The sequence below is a fragment of the Quercus lobata genome, chromosome 7 (genome assembly GCF_001633185.2).
Source record: "Quercus lobata isolate SW786 chromosome 7, ValleyOak3.0 Primary Assembly, whole genome shotgun sequence".
In the NCBI taxonomy this organism is placed as follows: Eukaryota; Viridiplantae; Streptophyta; class Magnoliopsida; order Fagales; family Fagaceae; genus Quercus; species Quercus lobata.
The window spans coordinates 19,704,114-19,731,791 of record NC_044910.1 but is presented as its reverse complement, the minus strand read 5'-3'; the positions used below and the strand labels follow the sequence as shown (position 1 = coordinate 19,731,791).

Below are 27,678 nucleotides of genomic sequence, written 5' to 3'. Positions count from 1 at the left end.
AAAAACACAATAACCACACCAAGCAACTGCCAGGTTGTGAACAAAAAACTTGTATATATGCTTTAATGAATGACTACTAATAATTTTGCACATGCTCAGATGCTAGTATTCATTAAATTTATTTACTTATTAATTTTCTATTCCCATTGCATGTTTCTGCCGAAGCTGACCTCAGAGATATTCATGGTGGTCTTGCCATCAGGACTGACTGGATCATAGGGTGAATCCTCTCCAAATTCAGCAGGCAATGATTTCCAGTGTAGACTTGGTTCCCATTCTGCTTCCCCAAGGACCTTCATTATTTCCTTTACTACAATCTTGCTCCCCTCAGACGACAAATGAATTCCATCCCTGAAGAAGGATCATAGAGTAGTCTGATGAACAATTAAGGCAAGTAAATTTGAAAATAACATTTTTTAATATCAGAGTGATACAAGGAATTCTACAAATTTTAAAACATAAATTTTATAAACTGATGTATTACCAATCAAAAAGAAAATTAATCAAACATTTATTTATTAGATTGTTGGAGTGACACCAATCAACTTCATTGTCATGTCAGTTTGGAAGTCTTTTAAAATAAAATTGATAGTAGCTTTAGCACTCTTCCATAGAGTTCAACGTTTATGTTTTCATCCGCTTCAAGTGGGAACAAAAAGGTTTGATTCCCTCCTTTTGTTAATTTGTGTTTTTTGTTTCTTCTGTTTTCAGTGACCTGTTTATGATTATTGATTACACAGCAAAATAATAATGACAACAAAAGAGCATCACATCTGAAAGCAAACTTACGTAAAGCATTCTGTCAACCAATCATCCCTTTTCTGAATAGCAGTCCATAGATCAATGGCCTTAATATCCAAGTCCCTACACAGCTCCAAACAAGCTTCTGAATATATTCTGCACGACTCATTTGTCCGACTCAGCTCTCCCAATTTATCACTGGTTTCAATAAAAATATGTGCTATTAGAACTGAATTATTAACTCCTATACAGAAAGAAAGAAACTATTACAATTAAAGTTATCATTATGAGCACCTTAATGTGTCGCGAATTTGTTCCTCGTTGACAGCAGGAGCACTAAGAAAAATAAGGCGAGTCCTCTCTGAAAGGGTCTAACAACCAAAATAATTCATGTCAAAGTTTTCAAATTGCAATGAAGTTGTACACCAGTGCTGAAGAATCAATTCGATAGAATCAATACCTTTAGATGCAGGGCAATCTTCCTCATATTTTCAATATACTCGGGAAGTGGTACATGAGGGTCTGGGCCAGATGGATGAGGATGCTCTGAATCATTACCACCAAAATAGACAATCACCAATGAAGGTTGTATTGGGGCATCCTAACATAATAACACATAAAAATTTAACTTATTAGAATACCAAAAGAAAGGAAAAGTACAAGAGTATGAGGAATCGTGCATATGCCTAGAGAAAAATGCTGGCAGCCTCCTGACTGCAACAACTGAACCTAGATAAACAAGAGAGCCTTGGAGTTTCTCAAGTCCAACCATATAAGATATTTCTCACCAAGAAATCAATTTTGAATTTGATGGATGTTTTCAGTAAATCCGAATTCACTTTGTGATAAGTTCAACCCAGTATTGTGTCAGGCTTTATGGCATATGAACTATGGAATATGAACCACGAAATTAATCAATTTCAAATGGAAATATCAATTTTTTTTCTTGTTTTTACGCCTACTTATGGAATGTGGATTTACTAGCAATAAACATCTACTATATATGCCATTTTAGATAAAGCCATGGAAGAATCTATAACCTTCAAGTATGATGTGTGTAATCAAACATACATTACCTTTGGAAAGATTTGATCCAAAACCTGCAGTGCACGCCTGGAATTCCAACCGCAGTATCCTCGCAAAAATATGTCTGCCTTCAAGAGTTACAAATTTAAAATCAGTTTATTTCTAATCTTAATAGGGCATGAAAATGTACACTTAACAGAGTCAATGATGAACCACAGTTTTGATAGCACTGTTGTTTGACAAGTTCTCTTTGAACAAGAACAGATTAATTGTCATGTGGCCAGTGTGTTTCCCCTTGCACACGCCTTAACAAGGCTTTAGTGCAGAATTAACCAGAACCACCAGTAAGGCCCAAACAGTATTGTATTGCTTCTGCCAATTTTCCAGTTCTTCAATAAATCTTCGCTTCCTTTATGCCAGTCTCAGTTACTTTTCAATTAAATATTCAGAAGGGTATTTGCAAAATGCTTCCGAATAATGATCCTATCCATGTTTCATCTCAGTTCAAAACCTACAAACTTTGCTTCTATGTATATGTCTCACTTTACAGTAAACAAGAATATGAAAATAAATGTAACATAAATTTATAAACAACGACGGTACATCATAATACAGTATATACATGGTCAAGCGAGAACGCGGGATAAGATTACGGTGGCCGAACTGTGTTTTTATCTTGAGTTTGCTTAATTCGTTGATAGGATCATTGAGTATTCATTTGAAGGAGAGGTACAAACCAATTTGAAGAAAAATTTCTCTAATCTACTACGTGATAACTTGTTTATTAGTTATACCATGTAGCGGTAGAGGAGATTCCTACAAATTGGTTTTGAGGAAAAAAATTTCTAGCAATAGTTAAATGATATTTTAGCATGGATAAAACTTAGGTACAGTACCATAACTGCTGTTCCTTAGATTCTCTCTTAAGATTCAGCAATTTGAATACTTAACTAAAAAATACACTTCCATCTTATGTGAAAAAATCTACATAGCAGAATCTTAAAAGAAAAACCTAAGAAACAGCATTTAAATATTGTACCTAAATCTTGCCCTTTGAGTATATATCTGTAATAAGATCAGAGGATGGACATTAAAAAAAAGAAGATTTGATAGGATGAACATGCAGTCATTCACCACAGAGAGTCAAGGATAAAATAATGTTTGGATTTTATTACTACCTACAATCAACCTATACTTGTTCAGTCTAGGTCAAAATTTTGGATTGTACTGGCCATTTCAGTGAAATTTTATACCGTATCTTTTTATTTTTGTTTTGATAATCCATAATGTATCTTTATGATTTTTTTTTTTTTTTGTAAACCTTTTATAAATTTATGTTACATTTATTTCAATCTTGTTACTGAAAGTTGAGACATATACATAGAAGCAAAAGTTTGTAGTTTTGAACTGCAGACTTGAACTAGATTAGTGCATAATCGAAGCCATTGGCAAAAGACCCTTCGAATATTTAATTGAAAAGTTAACTGAGACTGGCATAAAGGAAGGCGAAGATTTATTTGGAAGGAACTTGGAAAATGCAGAAAGGCATAGCAATACTGCGACTTGCTGCAATCCGCACTAAAGCAACAAAACAAGATACAAACACCCACACCAACTTCCACTGAGCGGCGCAATCGTCTCCACCGCTGGAGACAACCGGCGCCGAAAGGGGACTAAGGAGCGGGGCGCCACATTCAGGAGTCGGCGTGCAAGCACAGAGCAGGGAAATTGAGATACTCCTAATAAGATTTGTTAGCATTTGATCCACCTTCTAGAAAAGACACGGTTACAGAAACATAGCTCTCCAGAGAACAAAGTTGTGTGTGACTTGGTTCTAGAGGTGTAAGACACATGAATTGCTCTGTTAAATACAATTGTTCGTGGTGTAAGTACCATTTTTGCAGCAAATTAAATGGAGACGTTAGAATTTGGTTATTATAAGAAAATTACCCTGTCAATTATTGTGAAATACCGAGGCGCACTGGTGTATATCCGACTCATTTGTTCTTTTAAATGCTTGTAGTTGTCATCTTCTTCACCCTCCATTTCTTCTTCACTTTCTCTTGGGCTGCTTTCTGCATCATCAGCAGTGTTTTGATTTCTTGCACCCCAACCAGACGAAAGGCCTTTCAGTGTCATTTGACCCAAAAATTGGCCTAAGCCAAATTCATTTTTCTGGCCGAAATCCGGAGGAACTAAAGCAAAGTTTGTTAATAATGGTGACCTGTTGAAGAAGTCCGATCCTTCTAATCCGAGTGCATAAGTTGCATCTGGCGTGCTCACTACCAAATGGCTTACAATGGACCCCGTCAGTTGGAGCAATGAAGAAGAGTTGGAGTTTGAGACAACAAGCTCTGAGCTTAACATATCTTTTTTGAGAGTCACAATGTATTTTACTTCAATTTTGTTCTCCGAGTCCCTATCTATCAGTTCTACCTGCATTTTACAAGTTCATACGTTTAACCAAGTACTTATATCTACAAGACTAAATCATGAACCAAACAAAGATATACATTATGACAATTTGACCGTCTATAATTATTAACTAATTCTAAAAAATCTGAAATACATTGTTGGTCTTTGAAGTTTTAATCCATGCACGATTTTAGTCCCTCATGTGTTTTTTTTTTTTTTTTTTGAGTGAAAGTCCCTCATGTTTTAAGTGGTCGCTTTAGTCCTTAATTTGATGACATGATCAGATTAAAAACTGACATGTCATTATTCCATTAGACACATGAAGTAAAGTGATCTCTTTAAATCACTCATGAACTAATGTATATGCACTAACTATTATTGAAGCCTTCTAAAAATACTTAATAACCATTTGAACCAAATTCACTAACCATCTATGATATATTCTATTCCGTTCAACAAAGAGGGGTTTCAATAAATTTATAGGCTAAAATGCCTTTATCTTGATTATAAAATAGTTTCAAAATAGGTCGATATAAAGTTTGGTTTCATAGAATTCAATGTTTACTCTTCGGTGACAAGAAAGTTTCATGGCCTAAAAAATTATACACGGACCTGAATGGATTCTTGAGCATCGCCTCTTATATTACGAAGAGCCCAATTACATGGAGACCAAGAAACTTCGTCATCACCATCACTGGAACAATTTAAGGCTAAAGACACCCCTCCTTGAATGACAGCACCACCATTCTCATCCTCAGAGACTGATGTGTGCAGCAACTCCACCTTGCCTCCATGCCACATGGGAGCTTTGTATGATGAAATTAAGCCACTTGGTAGCATCAAGTTGACTGTGCTTCCGTTTTCGAGTCCCATCTTGGCAACACAGTTATCACCAATACCTTCAAAGGTGACACCATGTCCACTGAATTCTTCCTCCAAGTAGTCCACATTGATGGGTTGGTATGGGATTGAAGCCACTGATGGTAGTGGAAATTCTCTCTTGCTATTGTAGTACTGACTAAAATTGCATGGAAGATAAGTGTGGGAAGAAAACAAATGTTTAGCAGGTGGTTTAGTGGATATGGGAATGAAATAATTGGGTGAGAATAGTGAAAGTGAATTGCAAGCCATGCTCGTGCTTCTTTTCAACTTCAAGTCTTTTCCTTGACAGTCTTATTAGGCGTTTCCATTGTTGATAATGTATAGCATTTTCTTCTTTAGATATTATGGACAGAATGAAATTTTTTTTTTTTTTAAATGATTTTTTTTTTTTTTGGAGAGAGAGAGAGTGGGGTCGACTTATCCCTTCGGCTTGTGTTTAAAAACAACGCCTAATGGATAATGAGACAAATGTTATTGGTTACATTTTTTTTTTTCTTTTTTTCCCCCTCCTTCTTAGTTTTTAGTCAAATGCTTGAATAACCACTTAATTCCGCATATCCTTACTGAGAAATATTACATCCACAACATTTTTACAATAAATCATTGGTGGTTAGTTATTATTGGTTCAAATTTGAATTTAGCACTGAGATTACTTTTTTAACCCAACAATAACAACTAGTAACAACTTACCACTTAGAATTTGTTGTAAAAATGTTGTGGTCATATCATTTCTCATCCTTATTTATAAAAGAGATTTTATATATATATTACAAAATTTACTGATTTTATATATATTACAAAATTTACTGTATAGTTTTTATAATGTTGTTAATTACAAAAAATAATAATCTACATCTATATCTATATCTATATCATATCTATATCTATATATATATATATATAATAGCAGAAGCTGAGAGAAAGTCAATTCTTACAATTAAGAAGGTGCTGTCATGTAAGAAAAGTGTCTATCTAAAATTCAGCCACGTATACAGTTTAATCTTTAAAAAATCGTATGGTGCATCATTTGGAGAGGCTTCCTATCACAGTGTTAAAACAATCTAATGGTCTTTGAGTATAAATACAACACTAACTACTTAAATGGGTAAATTACATTCAAAAGGCTTGCCTGTATACGGAGAAAGAGAGAGAATAGAGTTGTTCGTCGGACCCCAAGAGAAAGAGAGAAAGATCCAAGGCCGGCCATTGTCCATTCCCTGGCCAGACTTAGACCATCAGACAACAAACATAGAAAGAAACTGTTAGGTCATGTATCAACCACCTAAATCAACGGAACCACACCAGTAAATTTTTTCTTTTTCCATTTTTCAGATTTGGGTATGAAATGTTACTTTTATTTATTTTTATTTTTATTTATTTTTTGTTGGGTAGGTTTAGATTTGATTCGTTTTTGTTTTGGGTTTTAGGGTTTTCTATCAAAATGTTTGTAGATATTTGCCTTTTTTTTTTTTTTTTTTAACTGTCAATTTAGGAATTTGGATTCATAACCTTTTTCCTCTCTATTTGTTAAAATTAGGGAAACCCCTCACGGTTTAAAACAAAACTACCGTTAAATTGAAAGAGACCGAAAGTCTGATAAACAGAGAGTCGATTAGGCGTAGAGAGTTGGGAGAGGGAAAAATCTGAGAAATCAAACATAAATTTATGCCACATTTACGTTTAAAAAAAAAAAACTAGAAAAATTGTGCCTTTTCCCTAAAGCCATTAAAGTAACCGTGTACAACGTTTGGTTTTTAGGTAATTTTTTTTTTTTTGCTGAATAAGACATATATTAACACAAAAAAGAAAGTAGAAACAAATAGAAGCAGGGGAAGGGGAGAGACTTAGCCATCACCACCTTCCACCAAGCTAGATACAACAGAGAGAGGGGGGGATCCAAAACTATTACAAAAGTAAGCCCATTAGGCAAGGGAATGAGCTACACAGTTAAAATCTCTAAATACAAAGGAGGCATTCCAACATACAAAAGAGTTAAGGACCAGCCAGATATCCTCAATGATAGCATTGATGGACCAATGAGGAGTTGTAGATGGGTTTAGGATAGCCTTTATCACTGATTAGGCATCTCCTTCTATCACAACTCTAGCAAAACCTTCTTTGCGGGCCAAACTAGCTGCTAAGAGAGCTGCTTTAGATTCCGCCCATAAGGGCTCACCTAGGCAATCTTCTTGAGAATCAGCTGCTACTATGGATCCGTTGCTGTCTCTGCAAACCACTGCCAGCACCACCTTATTAGGCTTCATTGCTGCATCAAAGTTACATTTGATCCATCCAAGAGGAGGGGGCTTCCATGAGGGGGAGTTCTCTTTATTCCCAAGAATAGAAAGCCAAGCTTGCTTGTGTTGAGAAAATACCTTATTTATTTGGATGGAGAGCTTTATTGAGTCTACTGGTTGGTTTCCCCACATTGTTTGGTTTCTATTCTTCCAAACTTGGTCATAGAGCACCGCTACAAAAAGAGAAAACTCCCTTGCTTCTTTGCCTTGGATCTTTAACTTTTCAAGTGGATTTATTATAATCTTTATCCACTGATCAATATTCATATCTTTGAAAACATTCATGTTTAGGGGCCAAATTGAGTTAGCCCAAGCCTGGACTGTGATGGGGCAACGTATAAAGACATGTTCGACAGTTTCAGCCTCTTCCCCACAAACTGGACAGCTTATGTTAGGAATTGGGAATCTTTTACTAAGAATCTCCCGAACCAGAAGACATTTGCAGACAATTCTCCAGAGAAGAAGCTTAAGCCTCTCATGCATTTTGCTCTTCCACAACATCTTCCAGTGCTCTTCATGCATTGACCCAAGTGAGGTGCTGCTTTGTTGCATTTTTAACATAAATGCTGATTTTACTGTAAACTCACCTGATGGACTAAGACCCCAGCATAAGGTATCACACTTTGGGAAAGCAGGAATGTGGATATTGAGGATCCTTATAGCAGACTGAGACTCAAATAACTCAAAAATTTTCTCCCTATCCCATTGTCTTGATTCATGGTGGATGAGCTTAGCTACTAGCAAGATATTTGTAGCCACCCCAGCCTTGAGTTTTGGCCTAAAATCTGGTTCTTTGGGGACCCAAGGGTCATCCCATATGTTAATACATCTTCCATCTCTCACTTTGTGGCACATGCCTTTCTTAATGAGCTTGTTACAACTAAATAAGCTCTTGCAAATCCAAGACGCTTGTATAGGTGGCCTTGTATTGGAAAAACTTCCACCTCTTAGATATTTTCTTCTAAACATTTTTACCCAGTACTTATCCTCATTTTTTTGGACCTCCCAAGCTAGTTTGGTTAGGAGAGCCTGGTTGAAATCTTGACTTGGGTTTGCAAATAGAATCCCATTTCTTCAGGATGCAGCAGCTGGAACCATTCTCCTTTGAACCCCACCAAAATTTCCTATTTAAAGCATCAAGCTTCTTTGCTGTTTCTTTTGGGAGTTTGAGAGAGGACATAACATATGATGGCATGGCTGAGGTAACTGTGTGAATTAGGGAGGTTCTAGCAGCCTGTGAGAGGATTTTAACTTTCCAGCCTTGGTACTTCTTCTCCACTCTTTCCACCACCTCTTGAAATGTGCCTTTCTTTGACTTTCCTATCAGCATTGGCAGCCCCAAATATTTTCCTTTTGCCCCTTCAATTTTCAACCCCATACTCCCAGCTAGCAAGTGTTTGGAATGCCAACTAGTTAGATTTTTGTTGAAAACCATGGTAGATTTGTGGGTGTTTATCTTCTGCCCTGACAAAGAAGAGTAAGTGGATAAACATTCTTTAATGGACCTTATGTTCTCTTCATCAGCTCTCCCAAAAATGAACAAATCATCTGCAAATTGGAGATGAGATATTGGTTGGCATCCCTTAGCAATCTTGATATCTTTTAGCTTTTTTCTCTCTTCTGCTTTTTGCAAGAGTTTGGATAACACTTCTGCTGCTACGATAAATAGGAATGGGGAAAGAGGGTCCCCTTGTCTTAGACCTCTTTGTGGTTGGAAGAATCCATATGGGGAGCCATTTATGAGTATAGAAAAAGAGGTAGTTGAAATGCATTCTGAAACCCAATTTATCCATCTCTCATCAAATCCAAAATTTCTTAGTACATTGAGAATAAAAGGCCATTCCAATCTATCATAAGCCTTTTCCATATCAAGTTTAATTGCCATCCACTTATCCTTACCTTTTTTCTTTCTCATAGCATGGATGATTTCATGGGCTAATATGCTATTATCTTGTATTTTTCTACCTTGAATGAAGGCAGCCTGCCAGGGAGATATCATCTTGGGGAGGAGTGGTCTCAATCTGTTTGCTAATAATTTTGAAATTATCTTATATAGCACATTACAGAGCGAAATCGGCCTGTATTGGTTAACCATGGTAGCCCTCTCATTCTTGGGGATTAGGGTGATAAAGGTATGATTTATTTCTCTTAATATACAATCGCCTTGGAAGAAGCTTAGAATTGCATTCACAACATCACCTCCTATCAAGTGCCAGTAGTGTTTGAAGAAAAGGGGAGACATTCCATCAGGCCCAGGAGCTTTATGAGAATCCATCGAAAATACTGTTGTTTTGATCTCTTCCATCGAAGGCATGGCTAGCAACATTTCATTATCTTCTGGGGTGATGCACCTTGGAATTAAATTATTAAGATCATAAGGAATGTCTGGGGTTGAAGAAGAGAACAGGTTATTAAAGAAGGTTTGAAAGCATTGACCAATCTCCTCCCAACTTGAAATCCACTCACCATTTTCTTTCTTCATAAAATCAATGGAATTTCTTCTTCGCCTTATCACTGTACTTAGATAGAAGAATCTTGTATTGAGATCAGAGCTTGTAAGTGATTTGATTCTGGATTTTTGACGCCATAATATTTCCTCCCTTTTCAACAATTCTTGGATTTCCATACACAAATTTGCTTCCTTTTCCAAGTTTTGTGGATTTGGGTCTAAGCATTGAATTTGGTCTAAATTCTTCCAAGCCTCCTTAATTTTGGATTGTACATTGCCAAAGCAGGATCTATTCCATTGTTTTAGCTCTAGTTTAGCTTGTTTGATCTTCTTGCATAGCCTAAGCATTGGGGAACCAGGGGCATTGAGCCTCCAAGCATTCTCCACCACAAGATTACTTGCCTCCTCTCTTGTCCATATTTCTTCAAATTTGAATGGTCTTGGTCTACTTCCCTCTTCTCCTTCAGTGAACAGAACAATTGGGATATGATCAGAGGAATTTGAGGGAAAATGCTTCAGCAGTGCTCTTGGGAAAATTTCAGTCCACCTAGTATTAACTAGAGCTCTATCAAGTCTTTCTTTTATGTTAGCAAGGCCTGGGCGTTTGTTGGACCAAGTGTAAGGTGCCCCCACAAATTTAACATCAATTAAGCCAGCCGAGTCTACCAATCCTTTTAATTCCCCAGGAGAAGATGAAGAAAATAGTTTCCCCCCTTTCTTATCACTTGGCCCCAACAAGTTGTTAAAATCTCCCATACACAACCATGCCCAGCAAAAGACTCCCCAACCTTTTGAAGATCTTCCAAAAAGGTTTGTTTCTCTAACCTTGCACATGGCCCATAGATCAAAGACAATAGCCATGGTTCATTTATTGGATCCGAGAATACAAGACCATTAATCATATTATCATTAGACATCACAATTTCCACATCTACACCATTTTTCCATCCCAAAATGATGCCTCCTTTAAGACCTCTTGGTTCAACCCATTCTAATTTATAGAAACCCAATGAATAAAGTAGAGCTTTGACTCTATTTGAACTAATTTTAACTTCAGACAAGAACAGCAAGTCAGGACATACCTTATTTACAACGGCTTTAAGAGATCTTTTTGACTCAGCTTGGGCAAGGCCACGACAATTCCATGCAAGGAGAATCATAGCTTGCCGAAGTTGGTTCCTAGCCAAAAGTGATGCCAACCCCCTTACTGGTTGTGGGTATAGGATTATCCCAGCAACCAAGAGCCACGAAAGGCAGAGCAACCCGCTGTACAGAGCCAGCAGACCAGACCCACTGACCAGAAAGAGAGGAGCAATAGCTGAATGGTCTCAGCTAAGAGAAAACAACATACTTTCTAACAAAATCCGCCCAAAGAGAGAGAGCCGACCAACCTCTGTACCGAGACAAAACCGCCCCAACTCACAGGTGAGCCAATATGACGCCTCCACGAGCAAAAACTCATCGGAATTGGTCTAAAGGGTTTTAGGGGAAGGTTGATAGAAGGAAGCAATTTTAGATTAATAGAGAGACCTACGGCCACCGAGAGATCCACGGCCACCCTGAGAAAGCTTGTGTGGGAATGGGTTTGTGGAATGTGGGTTAGGGTTTTTTTAAGTTTAGAGGATTGATTGATAGGGAAAATAGGTTTAGGTGAGAAAGTTAGGAGGAGTGCCACATGGAGGTGGAGAAGAAACCACACAGAGGTGGTAGAAGAAGATCACACGGAGGTGATGAGTAAAGGCCACACAGAGGTGGAGAGAGATGCTCCTACTAGGGAGAGAGATAGTAGGAGCATCTGTGTTTGGTTTTTAGGTAATTAACGTTGCTTTTCCCTTACTGCTTATAAGTACCATCCCTTAACCAAGCTGGAAAAGCCTTCACAAACAATTTCATTTTGCAAACCACGCACCTGTGTCTTTCAAAAAACCACTGACAATCCCAAGGCCAATTGACTATGCTGACAACAGACACAACATTTTGTACACTGGGCAATTACAACTTTTGCCCATTACATATTCCTATCTTCTCCCAGTCTCTGTTTTTTATCCCCCTCTCCTGCACTCTATCCTTTATTTCTTGCAACACAATTTTTTCCCTATTTGCAAGCAAAGCTTCAAAGCAAAACATTCACAAGGCACTTTGAGAAGAAATAAAGAGCCAGAGAGAGAAGTCTGAGGGCTGCCAACATTGTCAAGCCAACACCCACCTTCAGTTGGCATCCCACCACTATAATACTGCCGTCACCACATCGGTAAATGTATTTTCTTATGCATAAAAAATTTGATATGGAATAATTAGTTTTGATTTAGGCATTTAGCCTAGATTTGGTTTTGATTAAGGTTTAAAATTTGGAATTGGTTTGAGGGAGTTAGAAAGATGAGAAAAAGAATGGTATGATTGGAGGACTCTGAAAAATGTTGCATGTCATGTGTTTGAGGAAATTTCTCTTAGATAGCTAGTACATAATCCTTTGATTCAATCTTTTCTTTTCCCTATCTTGATATAAATTTTGGCCTTTTGTTGGATTCACAAAATCCAATTGACCACAAGTGTTTAATTTTTGTGTGTAAGGTTTTAGTTGTAATTGATTTCTTCGCTTAGCTGGTTTGCAGCAGTTTTCTGCTTTTGGGAAATTCTTAGATTCCAGCATAAACAAACAAGGCAATATGTGGCACTGGTATGAAAACCATGAATATTGGCACACCTTTGTGGTTTGTAAGTTGGAAAATAGGATTACAAACCATGTGCATGTTACAATAGTTTTTAGCAGCCCCTAAAAAGAAGAGACAGATTATTCTTATTCTTAATTTAGTTCGTGTAAACTACATGTCTAGCCTACTGTTTTTGCTGCATAATGCAATTTTGGGTGTTGGTCCATTTCTTGAAGACAATGCATGAGGTAGTCTTGATCTAACTCATTGTAAAGGTCGAAATCTTAGAGGCTGTTTGGATGGCTTGTTTCCGTAATTCAATTCTCTATTTTCATAACTCATAACTCAAAAATAGTGAGACCCATAGCTAGAAATCCGTTTGGTTGCATGATAACTCTGTTTCCATCACCCAATTCTCTGATTTTTGAGTTATGAGTTATGGAAACTGAAAACACATTTTAGCTGTTTTCAGTTTCCATAACTCATAACTCAATGGCATTTCCGTAACTAACACTACATGGAAGGACCCACTGTCAGTCTCAGCAACAACTTTTGACCATCTTTTTTTCTTTTTTTTTTCTTTTTTACATTGGGTTCGGTGTGTGCGTTTCTTCATCTTCTTTTTTTTTCTTTTTCCTTTCACACTAGGTGGCTTCTTCTTCTTCCTTCATTGCATGCGGTTTCTGGATTTTTTTTTTTTTCTTCTTTCACTAGGATCGGCTTTTTTTTTTTTTTTTTTTTTTTTTTTTTCACTAGGTTCTTTTTTTGGGTGGGTTTCTTTTGTTCTTCATCGGGTTTCTAGATTCAGTTCTTTCTTCTTTTTTCTTTTTTTTTTTGTTCTTTCACTGGGTTCTTTTTTTGGCTGGGTTTCTTTTGTTCTTCATTGGGTTTCCGGGTTCAGTTCTTTCTTTCTTTTCTTTTTTTTCTTTTTTACTGGGTTCGGTGAGTTTGGGTACTAATATTAAAAAAAAAAAAAAACTGCATCGAGTGACAGGTATAGGGCCCACAAATAGTGTGAAAAATATTGAGTAATGGAAAGTGAGTGATGGTGCCAAACGGGTGTGAAAAATTAAGTGATGAGTAATGAGTGATGAGTTATGAGTAATAAGTGATGAGTGATGGAAATTGAGTGATGAAATTTTTGCATCCAAACAACCTCTTAAGTTCATGAATTACACTTCATAAGTTGCCCAAAAAAAAAAATTCTATTTTTAACATTGTCCTGGAACTGATTCATTCATGACTAATTATAATTTAAAATGCAGTTTCCTTCATACTGATGATCCATTATCAATCACATGACCATATATAAATGGCTGTGGAACTTGACGAATTGATAATGAATGTGTCTTTCTAATTATTTTTACGATAAGCTTTTGATATCATTTTTAGATATTTGGTTGTGTAATGATTGGACTAATCGTTATACTAATAGTTGGTACATGTTAACAATTAACTAATTAGCTGTCTATAACATGTGAGAGTTGGTAATGGTATTATTAGAAAGAAAAAAAATTTAAAACGTAGAACATATAAAGTATGAATGACAGATTTGCTTGAAAACATTAATTCTTTGTAGTTGTAGTTCTTTTATTGACAAGCTTTGGTTTCAAATTAAAATTTCAATTTTGAATAGATTAAGGCAAAGAGGAAGATGTCGTTTTTAATGGTAGGTCATTTACCATGAATTCTAGACAATTTTTAAAAACATATACCTTTCTAAATTAGAAAAACTTGGAACTTACATTCAACAAAAAAGAAATTGAAAACTTCTCAAATTTTATTTTCATTGGGTTGAATAAGGTGAATTAGATTTGGTTACATGTATTTGGAAGTATACTAAAAATATGCTAAATGATTTAAATTCTTATATCATTTTCTTTCATTCTTGCATAACATTTTTTTTTTCTTATTTTTTTATTGGTGACTTTAGGGGTCCAAAATTGAGGTAGATTTCAAGTATAGGTTTTAGTTTTAATATAAGGCTCACAAGGTATGTTTACTGCATACAGAGAATTTTGAGCTTTCAATTCATTTCACGACATGAGAAAATCAAATCTGTATTTTAGATTGGGCATTGAAGACCCTTTCTGCATTTGATGTTAAAAAGATTGCATCTTAATTTATTGAAAGCCATGGCATTTTTGTTTATGTGCACAAATACTAAATTTACCGTCTCATAACAATATGATAGTGTTAGCTTATTTGCATTTTATATTTCTACTTAATGAATTCAATAGTTTGAGAAGTGAAAGTTTCTTCATGACATATGTCCTAATTGTTCAAGTTCATCAAACAATTCTTAGCTTTCTCAAAAGTGGGTTTGTATTTTCAATTTTGTGGTTTTTGTCAAGAGGTCAATTTTTTCTTTTAAGCCTTTGTGCTTTTCTTGGTTTTTATTTTTACTGGGATTTGTTAGTTTTGAAAGGATAATTATAATGTTTTGTTTGATGGGGTTGCAAAAATATTTTAATGCTCCCATAAGGCTTGCATTTTTGTTCTTCAAAAAGAAGTTTATACCTGCAAGTGTAGATCTTTTCTAGTCGCAGTTACATTGAGGTTTATTCAATCTATTCTCTTCTATTAATGTTTCCTGAATGTGGGTTGAAAATTGGATTCTTATTGTTTTGCTTACAGGGATTTGGCATTTTATTATCTAGGTTATTTGGAACTGTGGATTCTCTTCATCTGCGTAAAACTCTTAATACATTACACAAATCCTACTACTTGAACAATTTAGAAACTATGAGACTAGAATAGCTAGGTATTTACTAGTTTTCTCCTTTATTCTATATGGTTTCTTGCATATTTATTGTTAATATGTTTCTATAAAGAATATGAAATTGGAATCTGGTTGCATATTTATTGGTTTTGATATAGGAATTTTATTTTTAAGTTGAGGTTGTTTTTCCTTTCATTTGCGGTTGAGATTTTCTGCTTCACTCTCCTAATTTTGACTTAACAATTGAAGTTTTTCATTGAATTTGATCCTTCTGCTTCACTCCATCATAGAATTTTGATTACCCTATTGGAGTTGTTAATCGAATTTTGGCTAGTACAAATTTGCATGGATTTAGTTTGAAAATTTTAAAGTTGGGGTTATCAATGTTTACTTCTTTATGATGTTTTGTATTTTCTGATTTTTTTTTTCAGGTTCCTTCTCAGGTGATTTTTTTAAATTAAAGTCTAAATTTCCACTAAATCTCTACCAATTCTGACTTTCTAATGATATCATTCAATTTACCACCTAAGCAAGAGTGAATGGGTGATTTGTTGTCCCTTTTATATATCAACCTGTTTAGTCCATAACTTAAAAGAGTCCCAAAGTTCTCCAAATCGAAAACTTTTGTTTAGAGGGAGTTCAAAATATAGAGAACCAATCATGAGAGCAGTGCTACATTGGCTGCAAGTTAGGAATGCTATGTGATATATTGGACTGAACATAATTGAACTACTGGTGTGGTTATCAGAGAACTAAGAGCCCGTTTGGATTGCTAGTTTTGATAACTCAATTCTCTGTTTCCATAACTCTTAACTCAAAAATGGTGGGACCCATAGCAAAAAGTTTGTTTGGTAAACAATAACTCTGTTTTCATAACTCTGTTTCCATCACTCAATTCTCTGTTTTTTGAGTTATGAGTTATGGAAACTGAAAACAACTTTTGGCTGTTTTCAGTTTCCATAACTCATAACTCAATGGAAATATTGTAATTAAACACACAAAGGGAACCCACAGCCTCAACTTTTGACCAACTTTTTTTTTTTTTTTTTTTTTGGGTTGGCGTTGGCTGTTCGTTCTTCTTTTTTTTCTTTTTCTTTGTTTCTTTTCCTGGGTTGGTTGTTCGGTTTTTTTTTTTTCACTGGATTCAATGAGTTTGGGTACTGGAAAAAAAAAAAAAAAAAAAAAAAAAAAAAAAAAAAAAAAAACTGCGCCGATGACAGGTATGGGGCTCACAAATAGTGTGAAAAATATTGAGTCATGGTGCCAAAAAAACATGGTATTTTAAGTGATGAGTGATGAGTTATGAGTTATGAGTGATAAGTGATAAGTGATGAGTTATGAGTTATGAGTGACCAAAAAAATGAATCCAAACAGCCCCTAAGTCTTTATGGTGAGCATCGCCCCTATTGCCACGAGAGTATAATCAGATGCATGTGTGTGTCTGCATGCGTGTGCACCTGTGTGTGACAGGGGCATGTTGTAAAACACAAGTCAATCTCAGTCCCTTGCAAAACTCATTTCTATTGTGCATGATACTTGGTTTGGGTTGACATTGTTTAGATATCATAAATATGTAAATGATGGTTCTACTAAATGACCATCCTGTGCTTAAATCCTAATAGAGCACAAAATTCATGCACGTTTGATATTTTAACCATAACTGGCCAACCCTCACAAACCACGATAGTCCTTATTGACTAACAGTGGGAGTTCTATATCTCTTCTCTTAAGCATCTTACACATGTTTTATGGAGACATATTGTGAACTTCAAGCTTTATGAGTCTCTCTCTCTATTAGATGAATAGATTTCATTACACAAAAAATACTTGAAACACCTAATAAACGGTACTAAGTTCAATTTTTTCCCTTTAAACAAATCAACTTTTTTCCTTTCGTATTAATTGAGATGTTGCCTCTTGACTGTTTCTAAAATCCTTCTTATCTATTTTATTTTTCTTTGTTAGATGAATAAATTTCATTACACAGCATATACCTAATGATAGTAACAAAACTTTTTCAAAAAAAGAAAAGAAAAAAAGAGTAAAGAACTGACATATTGAAAATATCAGTATGAATACCCGTTTACTACATTATCTGAAGAAACAAAAAAGACTGTTCAGTACATTGTGCAACTCCTAGGCCTAGCATTCTTTTAGAACTCAGACCATATGAAGAAGTTGTTTACTTAATATTTGAAAACCCATTTAAGTAGGTTGGCAATTATCGCTTCTGCTAACCGTAAGCTAAGATTGATGGTGTTCTTGGAAGTTCAGAAAAGAAATCTGATTCTTTACTGAAACAGAGTTTCATTAATCTTTAAAACCAAAATAAAAATTTTCAGGCATTCAAGTGATAATAGTATTTTTGTGGACCCTAGTATCAGATTAAACCCCACACTTCCCTCCCTCATTATCTACCTACCTCAAAAAAAAATTAAATGAGCTTAAATATTTTTGTGCTTAATCTATTATTTAGTATGTCTATATATGTATTTATGTACGTATGTGTATGAATCTTAGTGCTTGAGAAAGCAAAAGGTTTAGGAATTTTCATCTTGGGTAGAGTATCAATTGAAGTGGAAAGTGAATGTTCCGAATGGACGTACCAAAACATCTGAGGAGAATCCACCAAGAAAAATATCTCAACATATTGCAATGTACTACACGTGAATTAAGATGTTAGAATGCTTCAATTTGTCTCCTAGGCAAAAGGTGTGATTCACTTTGGAAATTTGATTTTATGCTTTTAATTATTTGTTTTATGAGTTACTACACAAAGGAAAAATGTACTATCAACTTCTGTCTTTTAATCTATAGACATTTCATACTTTCAATTTATAAAATTTTTGCACAATTGTTATCAACAAACTTTGTAATGGTTTCTAAAATTTTTTAAAAAAATTAAAAAAAAAAATTAAAAAAAAAACTCTTTATAACAGCTAAAACTACATTATACGTACAAATGCTTTAGGTATGAAATTTTTTATGGTGGCATTTATTGTTGCTAAGAACATGTTCTACTTGAACTTACATGTTTCATATCAAAAGCAATTCAAAGAGATAAACCCGTGCATCGCACAGATTAGCGATTAGTATTACTAAAAGCTGAAGCGTAGCATTTATTATTGTTACGCTCCTATTGAGTCACATCAGCAACCACATCATTCATTTATTTTTTTTTTCTTTTTTCTATTTAAACTTTTCTTCCCCCTATTTTCAAAAAAAAAAAAAATATATATATATATATATATATTCTTCTTCTCCCTATTAGTTCACTCACCTATTGTTACACTTCTTCCAAATTTTTCCCTTCTTTTTTGCCTCTTTATCCCCTCACTACTTTACCGTTATACTTCCTTCCTCTTTTTTATAATTTGCCTATTCTTTTACCCATTTCATTTTGTATAAATTTGATATCGTTTTCCCATTCAATCCATATTTTTCTCACACAAAACTATGAGTACTCTCTCTCTCTCTCTCTCTACTTTCTTTCGGCGAATTTTTATTCTTTCTTATAACTCTAATTAAGGTTGATGGTTTTTTTTTTTTTTTTTTAATATGTGTTTTGGTTGTGTGTGTGTGTGTGTGTGTGTTTTTTTTTTTTTTTAAATATCCTATCAGAAAGTCTTCTCTTTCCTTTTTATAACTTTGGTTGAATTTTAGTTTAAGTTAATACTTAGTTTTTTGGGAAACATGAATTTGAATATGCCTACCAATTGTTTGAGTAAAAAATTATTTTAAAGCTTATTATTTATTCCTTTAGTTTCATTTTAATTTTGGTTAAGGTAACATTGTAATTTTGTAATGAGTTTTGATTATTATGATAATTTCCTTATTCCTTAAGAGATGAGAAATTTGAATAATAAATTTGAAACTTATAAAGTTTAGTTGTATATTGAGCAAATATAATACACTACAATAGAAGTTAGAAGAATATGGTTCACCTTAAAATAATATTAATCAAACATAAAATAATAATAATAATAATAATAATATAATGATATATTTGTAGAGATAAAAAGATTAAAAAAAATATTTGTAGAAATATTTGTTTTTAAAATAGACAATACTTGAAGTAATCATTTTCTTTTTATATATTACACCTCATTACATAATATTTATATTCTCACGCATTGTGTGGATCTGCAGCTAGTAATAATAATAATTCAACATGAATTTGTTTTATTGTTGAAGTGGTATTAACCACATTCATTGTCATATCAATTTGTAATTTTTTGTAATAAAATTTGTAAAAACTTTGCTGCTTCATTTTTTAATTTTTTTATAATCAAAAGCTTGAGTATTTTCCTATTTATAATAATGGATTGGAACAACAAAGTTCTACTCCAACAACTTAACCTCCCTTTGATCACAGTCAATAGCACATTCGATCTGGCTAATATAACCTTCTTCTAGACACAACCAAGGGCACATAACACCAAGCCTACATATAACATGGTATCAAAACCACTTTATTGTGACCTTCACTATATTTCAAGCAGCCCGTGTCAACCATCACCCAGCCTAGCCGTTGACCACTGCGAACCACTATTGTCCAGTCACTTATGACCCTTGCTTCATCATGACATCGTCTTCTTCCAATATTCCTAAGGCCACCAGTGTAACCATCCTCTCTAGCCCCGGTGTTCACTTTTTGGTCATTGGTGCAACCATTCTTAGGCCTTTGTAGCCATCTTTCGGCATTTATCTATCGTGTAAAGTTGTGATTTCCAACTATATTGTGTTGGCTTTAATTCCATACCAAATTTGATTGTAATTTCTTCAATCATTTTCCCTGTATGTATGTGGATTTTAATTGTAAGGGATGAGTGTGAGAGATCGGTGAAGAATCAAGCTACAAAAGTTGAATAAGTGGATTTTGTGATTGGCTCACCATTGTCTCGCGAGAAGCAACCTGTGAAAAGAGTCACATGTAGAGCACATGACTAGAAGATGAAGAGTCATGCCAAATAGAAAGTTTGGCGGGTCCTTCGTGGATTGGCCTTACCTGCAAGACAATCGCGAAAAATCTAGCCTGGCATGACTTTTCATCTTCATCTTCAGCTTTAAACAAAAGCATTATAAATATCCAAAAGTTATAAAAACTTAAAGTAAACTAGAAACCATCAAAATAAACCAATGCATACTAAATTTGCTACTTTGCTACATCCCCCTCAAGTTGTACTCCCCCTCAATCTACTCCCCCTTTTTGACCAGAATGGCCAAAGAGACTAGAATGCATCGGACTCTGAATCTGACTCCGGCTTCGATTTCCTCATCATGTCATCAATTTGAGACCATAGGGCAATAATATGGCCTTCAAGGTATGTGAATTGAGATTTGGAGTAGTTGATATGTGAAGCTAGCATTACATGCAACTCTTCAACCCTTCCAATTAGATGATCAAGGCGATCGGGTGCTCTTGCGCGTGCTTGGGAGAAGGTTGCACAGTGTCCTCCGGAACTGAAGTGAAATGCTCAATTTCCTCTTTAGTGTCTCCTCCTTCTTCTGCAGCATCATCTCTTGGAATTTGAGAGACACTAACAGTTGGTCCAGGGATATGAGCTTTGCTTCGGATGATGGTTTGCTCACTAATAGGATCTTCCCTTTGTATCACTTGAAGTCCACTTGAAATCTTCACCCTTGCCCTTAAAATAAGAGACATGACTAGGCTTGGGAATGGTAGAGTTAGCCTTGAATTCCTTTTTGTGATGCTTTTGATGAAGAGGTGATAAATGTGACCACAGATGTCGATCTCCTTGTGAGTGAAGAGACCAAATAGGAATATGGTCCTTGGTCCTGACAAAGTTGTCAAGTTCTTCACCGCGTAGAGGTTGAAGTTCATGATGTAGGCCGAAGCCCGCATTTCCGAGGTGAACGTAATGGTGTGCAAGGCCTTCTTCTTGAGTTTTCCACCAAGAACTTCCATGAGGGGCTCTAGTTTCTCCTTTCTCTCATCATATTGCAGAGATGTGTCTAGAGTCGTCGGTCAAATCTCCAAAACATCTTGAATTGATTCCCTCGTGATTGAAAACTCTCTCCCTCTTAGCCAACAGTTGATGTGATCACCTTCCACAATGGCATTTGCGAAGAATTCTTGAATGATATCTTCGAACACATCGCCCATCGAATTAAGCAACTTCATCCATGTCCTTTATTTGAACACATCCAGAATGAAGGCGCCCTCTAGGGAATCTAAGTCCACAAGCATCTCTAGGATGATTGGGGCCCATTTGTAATGATCAACAAAGGCCATGTTAGCATCATCATTTCGAAATGACTCTAAGGACGTGCGAGGACGCTTTGAAGGCTTCTTTGTGGCCTTTTTGTTAATAAGAGACATCTACAAAACAAACACCAACATAAAGAAACAAAGACAAATACAAACAAGGAAACAAACTTGATTAGACACAAGTTAGTCCATGAAAAGGAACAAAAAGTCCTAAAAAGCATAAAGACAAACAAAGTCACAAGATCATGCATGTCAAGTGATCAAGTGTGTGCATGTGGTGTGCATGTGAGATGCATGAGCAATGCATGACAAGGAACTCATGGAGCAAAGTGTGTGAAACACACAACCAATGTTTAAAACATGTTAAGAATGTAAAAACATAGGAATCCCCAAAATTTGGTACTCATCGGAGTCCAAAAAAATGAGAAAATGTTATTTGGGCATTTTATCAAACATTTAGAGTGCATACAAACCACTAACATGTAAAACAATGCATGAACATGTTGAAATCTTGCCTAAATACATGTTAAAAATGCCACTTGGGGCCAACACAAACACAAACAAACACAATGGGACACAGCCCAATCAAGAAAAAAAAAATTTGCATGAACATAAGTTTTTCCAACCCCTTTCAAAAAAATAACCCAACCCTAGAAATCCTAAAATCTAAGATTTAATCTAAGGAAACAAGAGTGAAAAAGTGTTAAAACATACCTTAGATGAGTCTTAGGGATGAAAGTTCTTGAGATTTGGGTGAGATTTTGAGTGAAAAGGTGTTTTTGGGTTGAAAGAGGCACGAAGAAGGCAAAAAGATTGATTTGAAAAACGATCACTATTTGCCCTTTAAAAATTGAAAATCCGCTCATTTCGCAGGTAAGCTTCTCGCGAAGTTACTTGCGAAATGGCCTCTCATGCACAGAACATGTTTTGCGGGAAGTTTCTTCTTGTGAAAGAGTCGCGAGAGGGTTGCGAAACTCTCTATGTAAATTTTTGGAAAAACTGAAATTGGCTTCCTCATTTTCACGGGTAGGTTCTTACTTGCGACGTACTGGCGAAAATGCCTCTGAACGAGTTTTTCAACAAAAATAAAATTGACTGTTTGGAAAAACACTTAACACACAAAAATTCATAAAAACACTTTCAAAAACATATAAAATACTCAAAAATCTTTTTGGATTTGATCATCAAGCAATTGAGTATACACATATTAGATTTGAAGTACAATCACACAAATAAAATAGGCATTCATTGAACATTAGATTTGTGTGTTGTGTGTGTGGATCAAGTATGAACTAGTCCATAGTCTAGTATGAAGTTTCAATCATTAATTCAATCAAGTCATACACAACTAGTATGAAGTCAAGTGACCTATCTCACTTATAGAAATGAACATATATGACCCTTCACCAATGTGTTTACATTTGATTGAAAGCTTTTCATTTGGCTTTCATGTTTCATACTTTTGATTAAATACAACTCAAATTTTTGAGAAACGATGTCATGAACTTTTTATATATCTTTGACAAATAAGCATTTGGCTTTGGCACCGTACATTTTAATACATATTTGCTCCACATTTTCCTACTCTAACTAGTTTTCGAAGCAAGACTTTTTCAGCTCTTTTCTCATTTTTAGAGATAGACATTTGAAGAGCTCTTTTGAAAAAGAAAAAAAAAAGTGAGAATATATTTAAGCACAAGTGTATGCATGTATGCAAGACCATTGACCAATCATTCATGACAAGTTTGAAGATTTATTTACAACAATCAAATATAGATTTCTAGATGTCACTCACACTTAAAAAATGTGCATACATAACAAGCTAAGCTCGTAAATGCACTATGCCATTAGTACGGAGGTACTAGGCCAAACTCACATGTGATATACACAACACAAGTGATCAAACTTTTTTAGATTTTTCACTTTTTATGGGTTTTTGAATTTTTCAACATACTAAAAAACAAAACAATAAAGTAAGATCAACAAAAACAATGAAAAACAAACAAAGACTTGTGAAAGAAACACATGATGACATGTGAGACCTTTTCTACATGAGAGCATTAATAAGCAACTGTGGGTCACACAAGAAAAGTGAGTCAAGGGATGATACTGACACCGATGGTCTTACGAAGGGATTCAAACCGTGGACCATCAAGAGATTTAGTGAAGATGTCAGCCTTTTGATTTGTGGTGTTGATAAACTCTAAACACACAATCTTCTCTTCCACTAACTCTCGAATGAAATGATATTGAATTTCGATATGCTTCGACTTTGAGTGTTAGACTGGATTCTTGGATAGATTGATGGCACTATTGTCACAAAAGACGCACAAAATGTCTTGAGAGATTCCATAATCATGAAGAAACTTCTTCATCCACAATAGTTGAGCACAACAACTACCTACTGCAATATACTCCACTTTAGTAGTTGACAAAGACACTGAATTTTCCTGCTTGCTCATCCATAACACCAAATTTTTTCCAAGATAGAAACATCCACCTGAGGTGCTTTTTCTATCATCAACACACCCAGCCCAATTGGCATCCAAGTATTCGGCTAGACAGTCATTTAAGTCTCTTGAGTACCAAATTCCATAATCGGATGTTCCATTGACGTATCAAATGATTCTTTTAGCCGCTATCACATGGGACTCTTTGGGTGCTACTTGAAAACGAGCACATACCCCAACACTGAAAGCTATGTCCAGCCTACTTGCAGTGAGATATAGGAGACTACCAATAATACTCCTGTAAAGGGTTGGATTTACTTCCACACCGGCTAGATCGGAACTCAGTTTTATCGAGGAACTCATTGGAGTAGATGCATGTTTCTTTGAGTCTAAACCGAACCTCTTCACGAGATTTTTGGCATACTTCTCTTGAGATATAAATATCCCATCTTTTTGTTGTTTCACTTGAAGACCAAGGAAGTAGTTTAGTTCCCCCATCATGCTCATTTTGAATTCTTTCTTCATTTCTTCTGAAAATTCTTAAGTAAAGGCATCAATTGTTGAACCAAATACAATGTCATCCACAAACACCTGAGCTATAAGTAGATATTTCTTATCTCGTTTGACAAAAAGTGTTCGATCGGCTTGACCTCTCTTGAAACCATGATCCAAAAGATATGATGTAAGATGATCATAGCATGCCCTTGGCACTTGCTTCAGTCCATACAATTCAATCGTAGTACATGGTTCAGAAAGTGAGGATCTTGAAATCCCTTTGGTTGCTCAACGAATACTTCTTCATGTAAAATCCCATTCAAAAATTCACTCTTCACATCCATTTGATAAAGTTTGAAATTCATGATACATGCTATGGAGAGAAGAATACGGATTGACTCAAGTCTTGCTATAGGAGCAAATGACTCATCAAAGTTTATTCCTTTAACTTGAGTATAACCATGAGCCACCAATCTAGATTTGTTTCGCACAACTTCACCATCCTCATCGAGCTTGTTCTTGAAGATCCACTTGGTACCAATGATATCCGCAAAACTTTCTATTTGGCAAAAAGTTGTGTTTTGCTTTACCAAGTCTTTACCCACACTATATATACCCTCATTACTCACAAATTGTTAGGAGTGCTTTTTAGAGAGAAAACCCTAGAAAATACACTTGAGAGTTAGAGATTGTTATATCCACAATCATCTACACATTTCCTTGTTGTTTTCCTCAACTCCTACCTCTCCATCTTTATATCTTTGAGAGGTTGCTAGCCCAAACACTTACCACACCCATTCTGAGTGTAAAGTGAGATTTTAGTGCTGCTGAGAAGCATTGGAAGGTTTCATTCATTGGTGGATGCAATTGGGTTGAATTGCGGGATTCGGAAAGCTAGAGAAGACAAGGCTCTGAGAAGTCAGTTGGTAGTAGGAGCTTAGAGGGCTCAAGTACATGGGGTAGACTAGGCTTGGAGGGTCTTTTGTTATTCGTGTACTCCAACTTTATTCTCTAGTGGATCAATTTCGACTTAGAGGGTTTGCGAAGAGTTTTTTCGCCGAGTTCTTCGGTTTCCTCTTCGATAACACGTTTCGGTGTTATCTTGTGTTTGCATCTCTCTTCCCTACTCTTTAAGCTTTCATTTTATTGGTTGTTTGCGCTTATTTACTCTTATTTTGCACTTAGCATAAGTTAGAGTAAAAGTTATCTAGCCTAATTTTTAATTGGGGGGGTCTGAACAAGCTCTTGTGTTTTAACACAAATTCGAGCTTTCATATCGTCATTCTTTGCCCATTCTACCTCTAATTCGGTTACTCATGATCATCTTTAATGCATCTTACGAGTTTACATTCCAAAGTCCAAACTCAATGCATCATCAAACTTCTACCTTGAGTTTGAGGGAGGATGTTAGTGTATCATGGATATCACTTTTTTATTTTTTTTAATTTGTTTTTTTATATATATAGAAGATAGAAATTCTACTCTAGCCTAATCTAAATGCAAATGTATGTGAAGCTCCCTTTTAAAGACTTGAACCCTGACTCTTACCTCTCACAACCCACAACCCACGAGTTTACATTCCAAAGTCCAAACTCAATGCATCATCAAGCTTCTACCTTGAGTTTGAGGATGTTAGTGTATCATGGATATTACTTTTTTTCTTTTTTCTTTTTTTTTTCTTTTTTTCTTTTTTTTATATACAAGATAGAAATTCTACTCTAGCCTAATTTAAGTGTAAATATGTGTGAAACTCTCTCCTGAAGACTTAAATCCCGACTCTTGCCCCCTACACCTCACAACCCACAAGCACTTATACTTGTGGAATGACCATCACACCAAGATGGATATCAGATTTGAGTACATGTTAATAGCATTGATTAACTAAAATCAATGAACATTAGTCCTGGATTTTAGTCCAATCAAGGGATTCTCCTAAGTTAATTTTAGTTCCCATGTATATCCTACCTAGGGTTCACTATATTTATATAGTAAAGATGTAGCTGCAAAGGGAATTTCATTGTAGATGTAAGTCATCAAGCCCAACCTCGCTCTCTCTCTCTCTCTCTCTCTCTTATTTTCTTTATTTTATTTTAGTAGAAATTACATGTAACCACCCTAAACTATACTGTAGATTAAATTTTGCACCCTAAACTTTCCAATTGCACGTTTTCTACCCTAAAGTATGACACTTCTTACACTTTGCATCCTAACATTAAGTTTACTGTTAACTTGGATGGAAAAATATGACATCACATGAAAAAACCAAATTGTCTATCTTCTCAATCCCTTAAAAACAAAGAAGACATTACACTTTATCATCCTAAACTATACTCTCAAGTCTCGATTACACTTTTGCACCCTAAACTTTGGATTTTTATCCAAGTTAACAGCAAACTTAAAGTCAGGATACAAAGTATAACAATGGTCATAGTTTAGGGTGCAAAATATGCACTTGAAAATTTTAGGGTGCAAAGTGTAATTTAGGGTATAGTTTAGGGTGGTAAAGTATAATATAATAACATTTTTGAACAAGGATGGTTTCAACAACATTCAAATCCTTTTAAGTATCCTTAGCAAGAGGTGGCATAAAATTTAGGCATGGTATGGTAGGACGGGGTTTGGGCTAGCCTTTGGGTATCCAAGGGAAGAAAGAATCTAGTGGGGTTAGGGAGGAGAGGGACAAACTGAAGAGACAATGTTGAATCTCAATAGATCATAGCAACAATCCCACACTGCCATTTATAATACATCCTTTTACATTTTTAAGTAGTCTATAAAAGATTCTACTTGCCATTCTCTGTGAACTGTACTTAAAATGACTTCACTAATGTGTGCCTCTAAGAGTGGGAAGGCCTATACTGTCTGTTGAAAAACAGGCAATAGGCAACTGAGATAAAGCTTGTATATTGGCTAATTTAGCAAATGAGCGAAGGCCAAGCCTAACTTTAAGCTCAACTATTAGACATGATGATCTCAAACATAATGATGTTCTCATGAAAAATCTTGTCAGTATGAGACTCGATTTAAGTATAATATTATTTATAGACTTGATTTTTTTTTACATAGAAATATTGAATTATATAAGTTTGTAGATAAGTTCAAAATTTATCAAATTATTATTTATAATTTATTGATAATATAGATAGCCTATTTTGTAGTAAAAATTATTTAAATTTTTAACAATACAAAGTTTGTGAATCTATTTTTCATAAGTTCATTAAAAAAAAAAATCACTCTATCTAATTATCTAAGTAGCCAATGAACAAGCTCGAGCTTATCTAATAAGAAAATGAACCAAACTTCAATATATATTCTAAT

At 35.2% G+C, this 27,678-nt stretch overlaps 3 protein-coding genes across 3 annotated transcripts; all 3 read right to left on the bottom strand.

The window, feature by feature from the left end:
* Positions 1 to 2,043, bottom strand: LOC115951721 (GDSL esterase/lipase CPRD49-like). The gene is made up of 6 exons (XM_031068874.1): positions 1,981 to 2,043; positions 1,818 to 1,895; positions 1,202 to 1,342; positions 1,036 to 1,112; positions 790 to 939; positions 1 to 351 (listed from the first exon to the last, which is right to left on the bottom strand). Exons 1-6 carry the CDS (start codon positions 2,041 to 2,043, stop codon positions 138 to 140), a joined length of 723 nt encoding a protein of 240 aa, XP_030924734.1. The 3' UTR covers positions 1 to 137.
* A 1,642-nt stretch (positions 2,044 to 3,685) lies between these two features.
* On the bottom strand, positions 3,686 to 5,413 carry LOC115952241 (protein NDH-DEPENDENT CYCLIC ELECTRON FLOW 5-like). The gene is made up of 2 exons (XM_031069330.1): positions 4,795 to 5,413; positions 3,686 to 4,203 (listed from the first exon to the last, which is right to left on the bottom strand). Exons 1-2 carry the CDS (start codon positions 5,311 to 5,313, stop codon positions 3,703 to 3,705), a joined length of 1,020 nt encoding a protein of 339 aa, XP_030925190.1. The 5' UTR covers positions 5,314 to 5,413; the 3' UTR covers positions 3,686 to 3,702.
* A 1,729-nt stretch (positions 5,414 to 7,142) lies between these two features.
* Positions 7,143 to 8,216, bottom strand: LOC115951720. The gene has a single exon (XM_031068873.1). The coding sequence runs from the start codon at positions 8,214 to 8,216 to the stop codon at positions 7,143 to 7,145; it is 1,074 nt and encodes a 357-aa protein (XP_030924733.1).
* Positions 8,217 to 27,678: the final 19,462 nt, after the last annotated feature.

Coding starts and splice junctions, on each gene's coding strand:
- LOC115951721 (XM_031068874.1), bottom strand. CDS start 2,043: ATGACAATTAATCTGTTCTTGTTCAAAGAGAACTTGTCAAACAACAGT. Junction 940..1,035: donor CAAATTCGCGACACATTAAG/GTGCTCATAATG, acceptor TATTGAAACCAG/TGATAAATTGGGAGAGCTGA. Junction 352..789: donor TGGTTGACAGAATGCTTTAC/GTAAGTTTGCTT, acceptor ATCCTTCTTCAG/GGATGGAATTCATTTGTCGT.
- LOC115952241 (XM_031069330.1), bottom strand. CDS start 5,313: ATGGCTTGCAATTCACTTTCACTATTCTCACCCAATTATTTCATTCCC. Junction 4,204..4,794: donor ATGCTCAAGAATCCATTCAG/GTCCGTGTATAA, acceptor TGTAAAATGCAG/GTAGAACTGATAGATAGGGA.
- LOC115951720 (XM_031068873.1), bottom strand. CDS start 8,216: ATGTGCCACAAAGTGAGAGATGGAAGATGTATTAACATATGGGATGAC.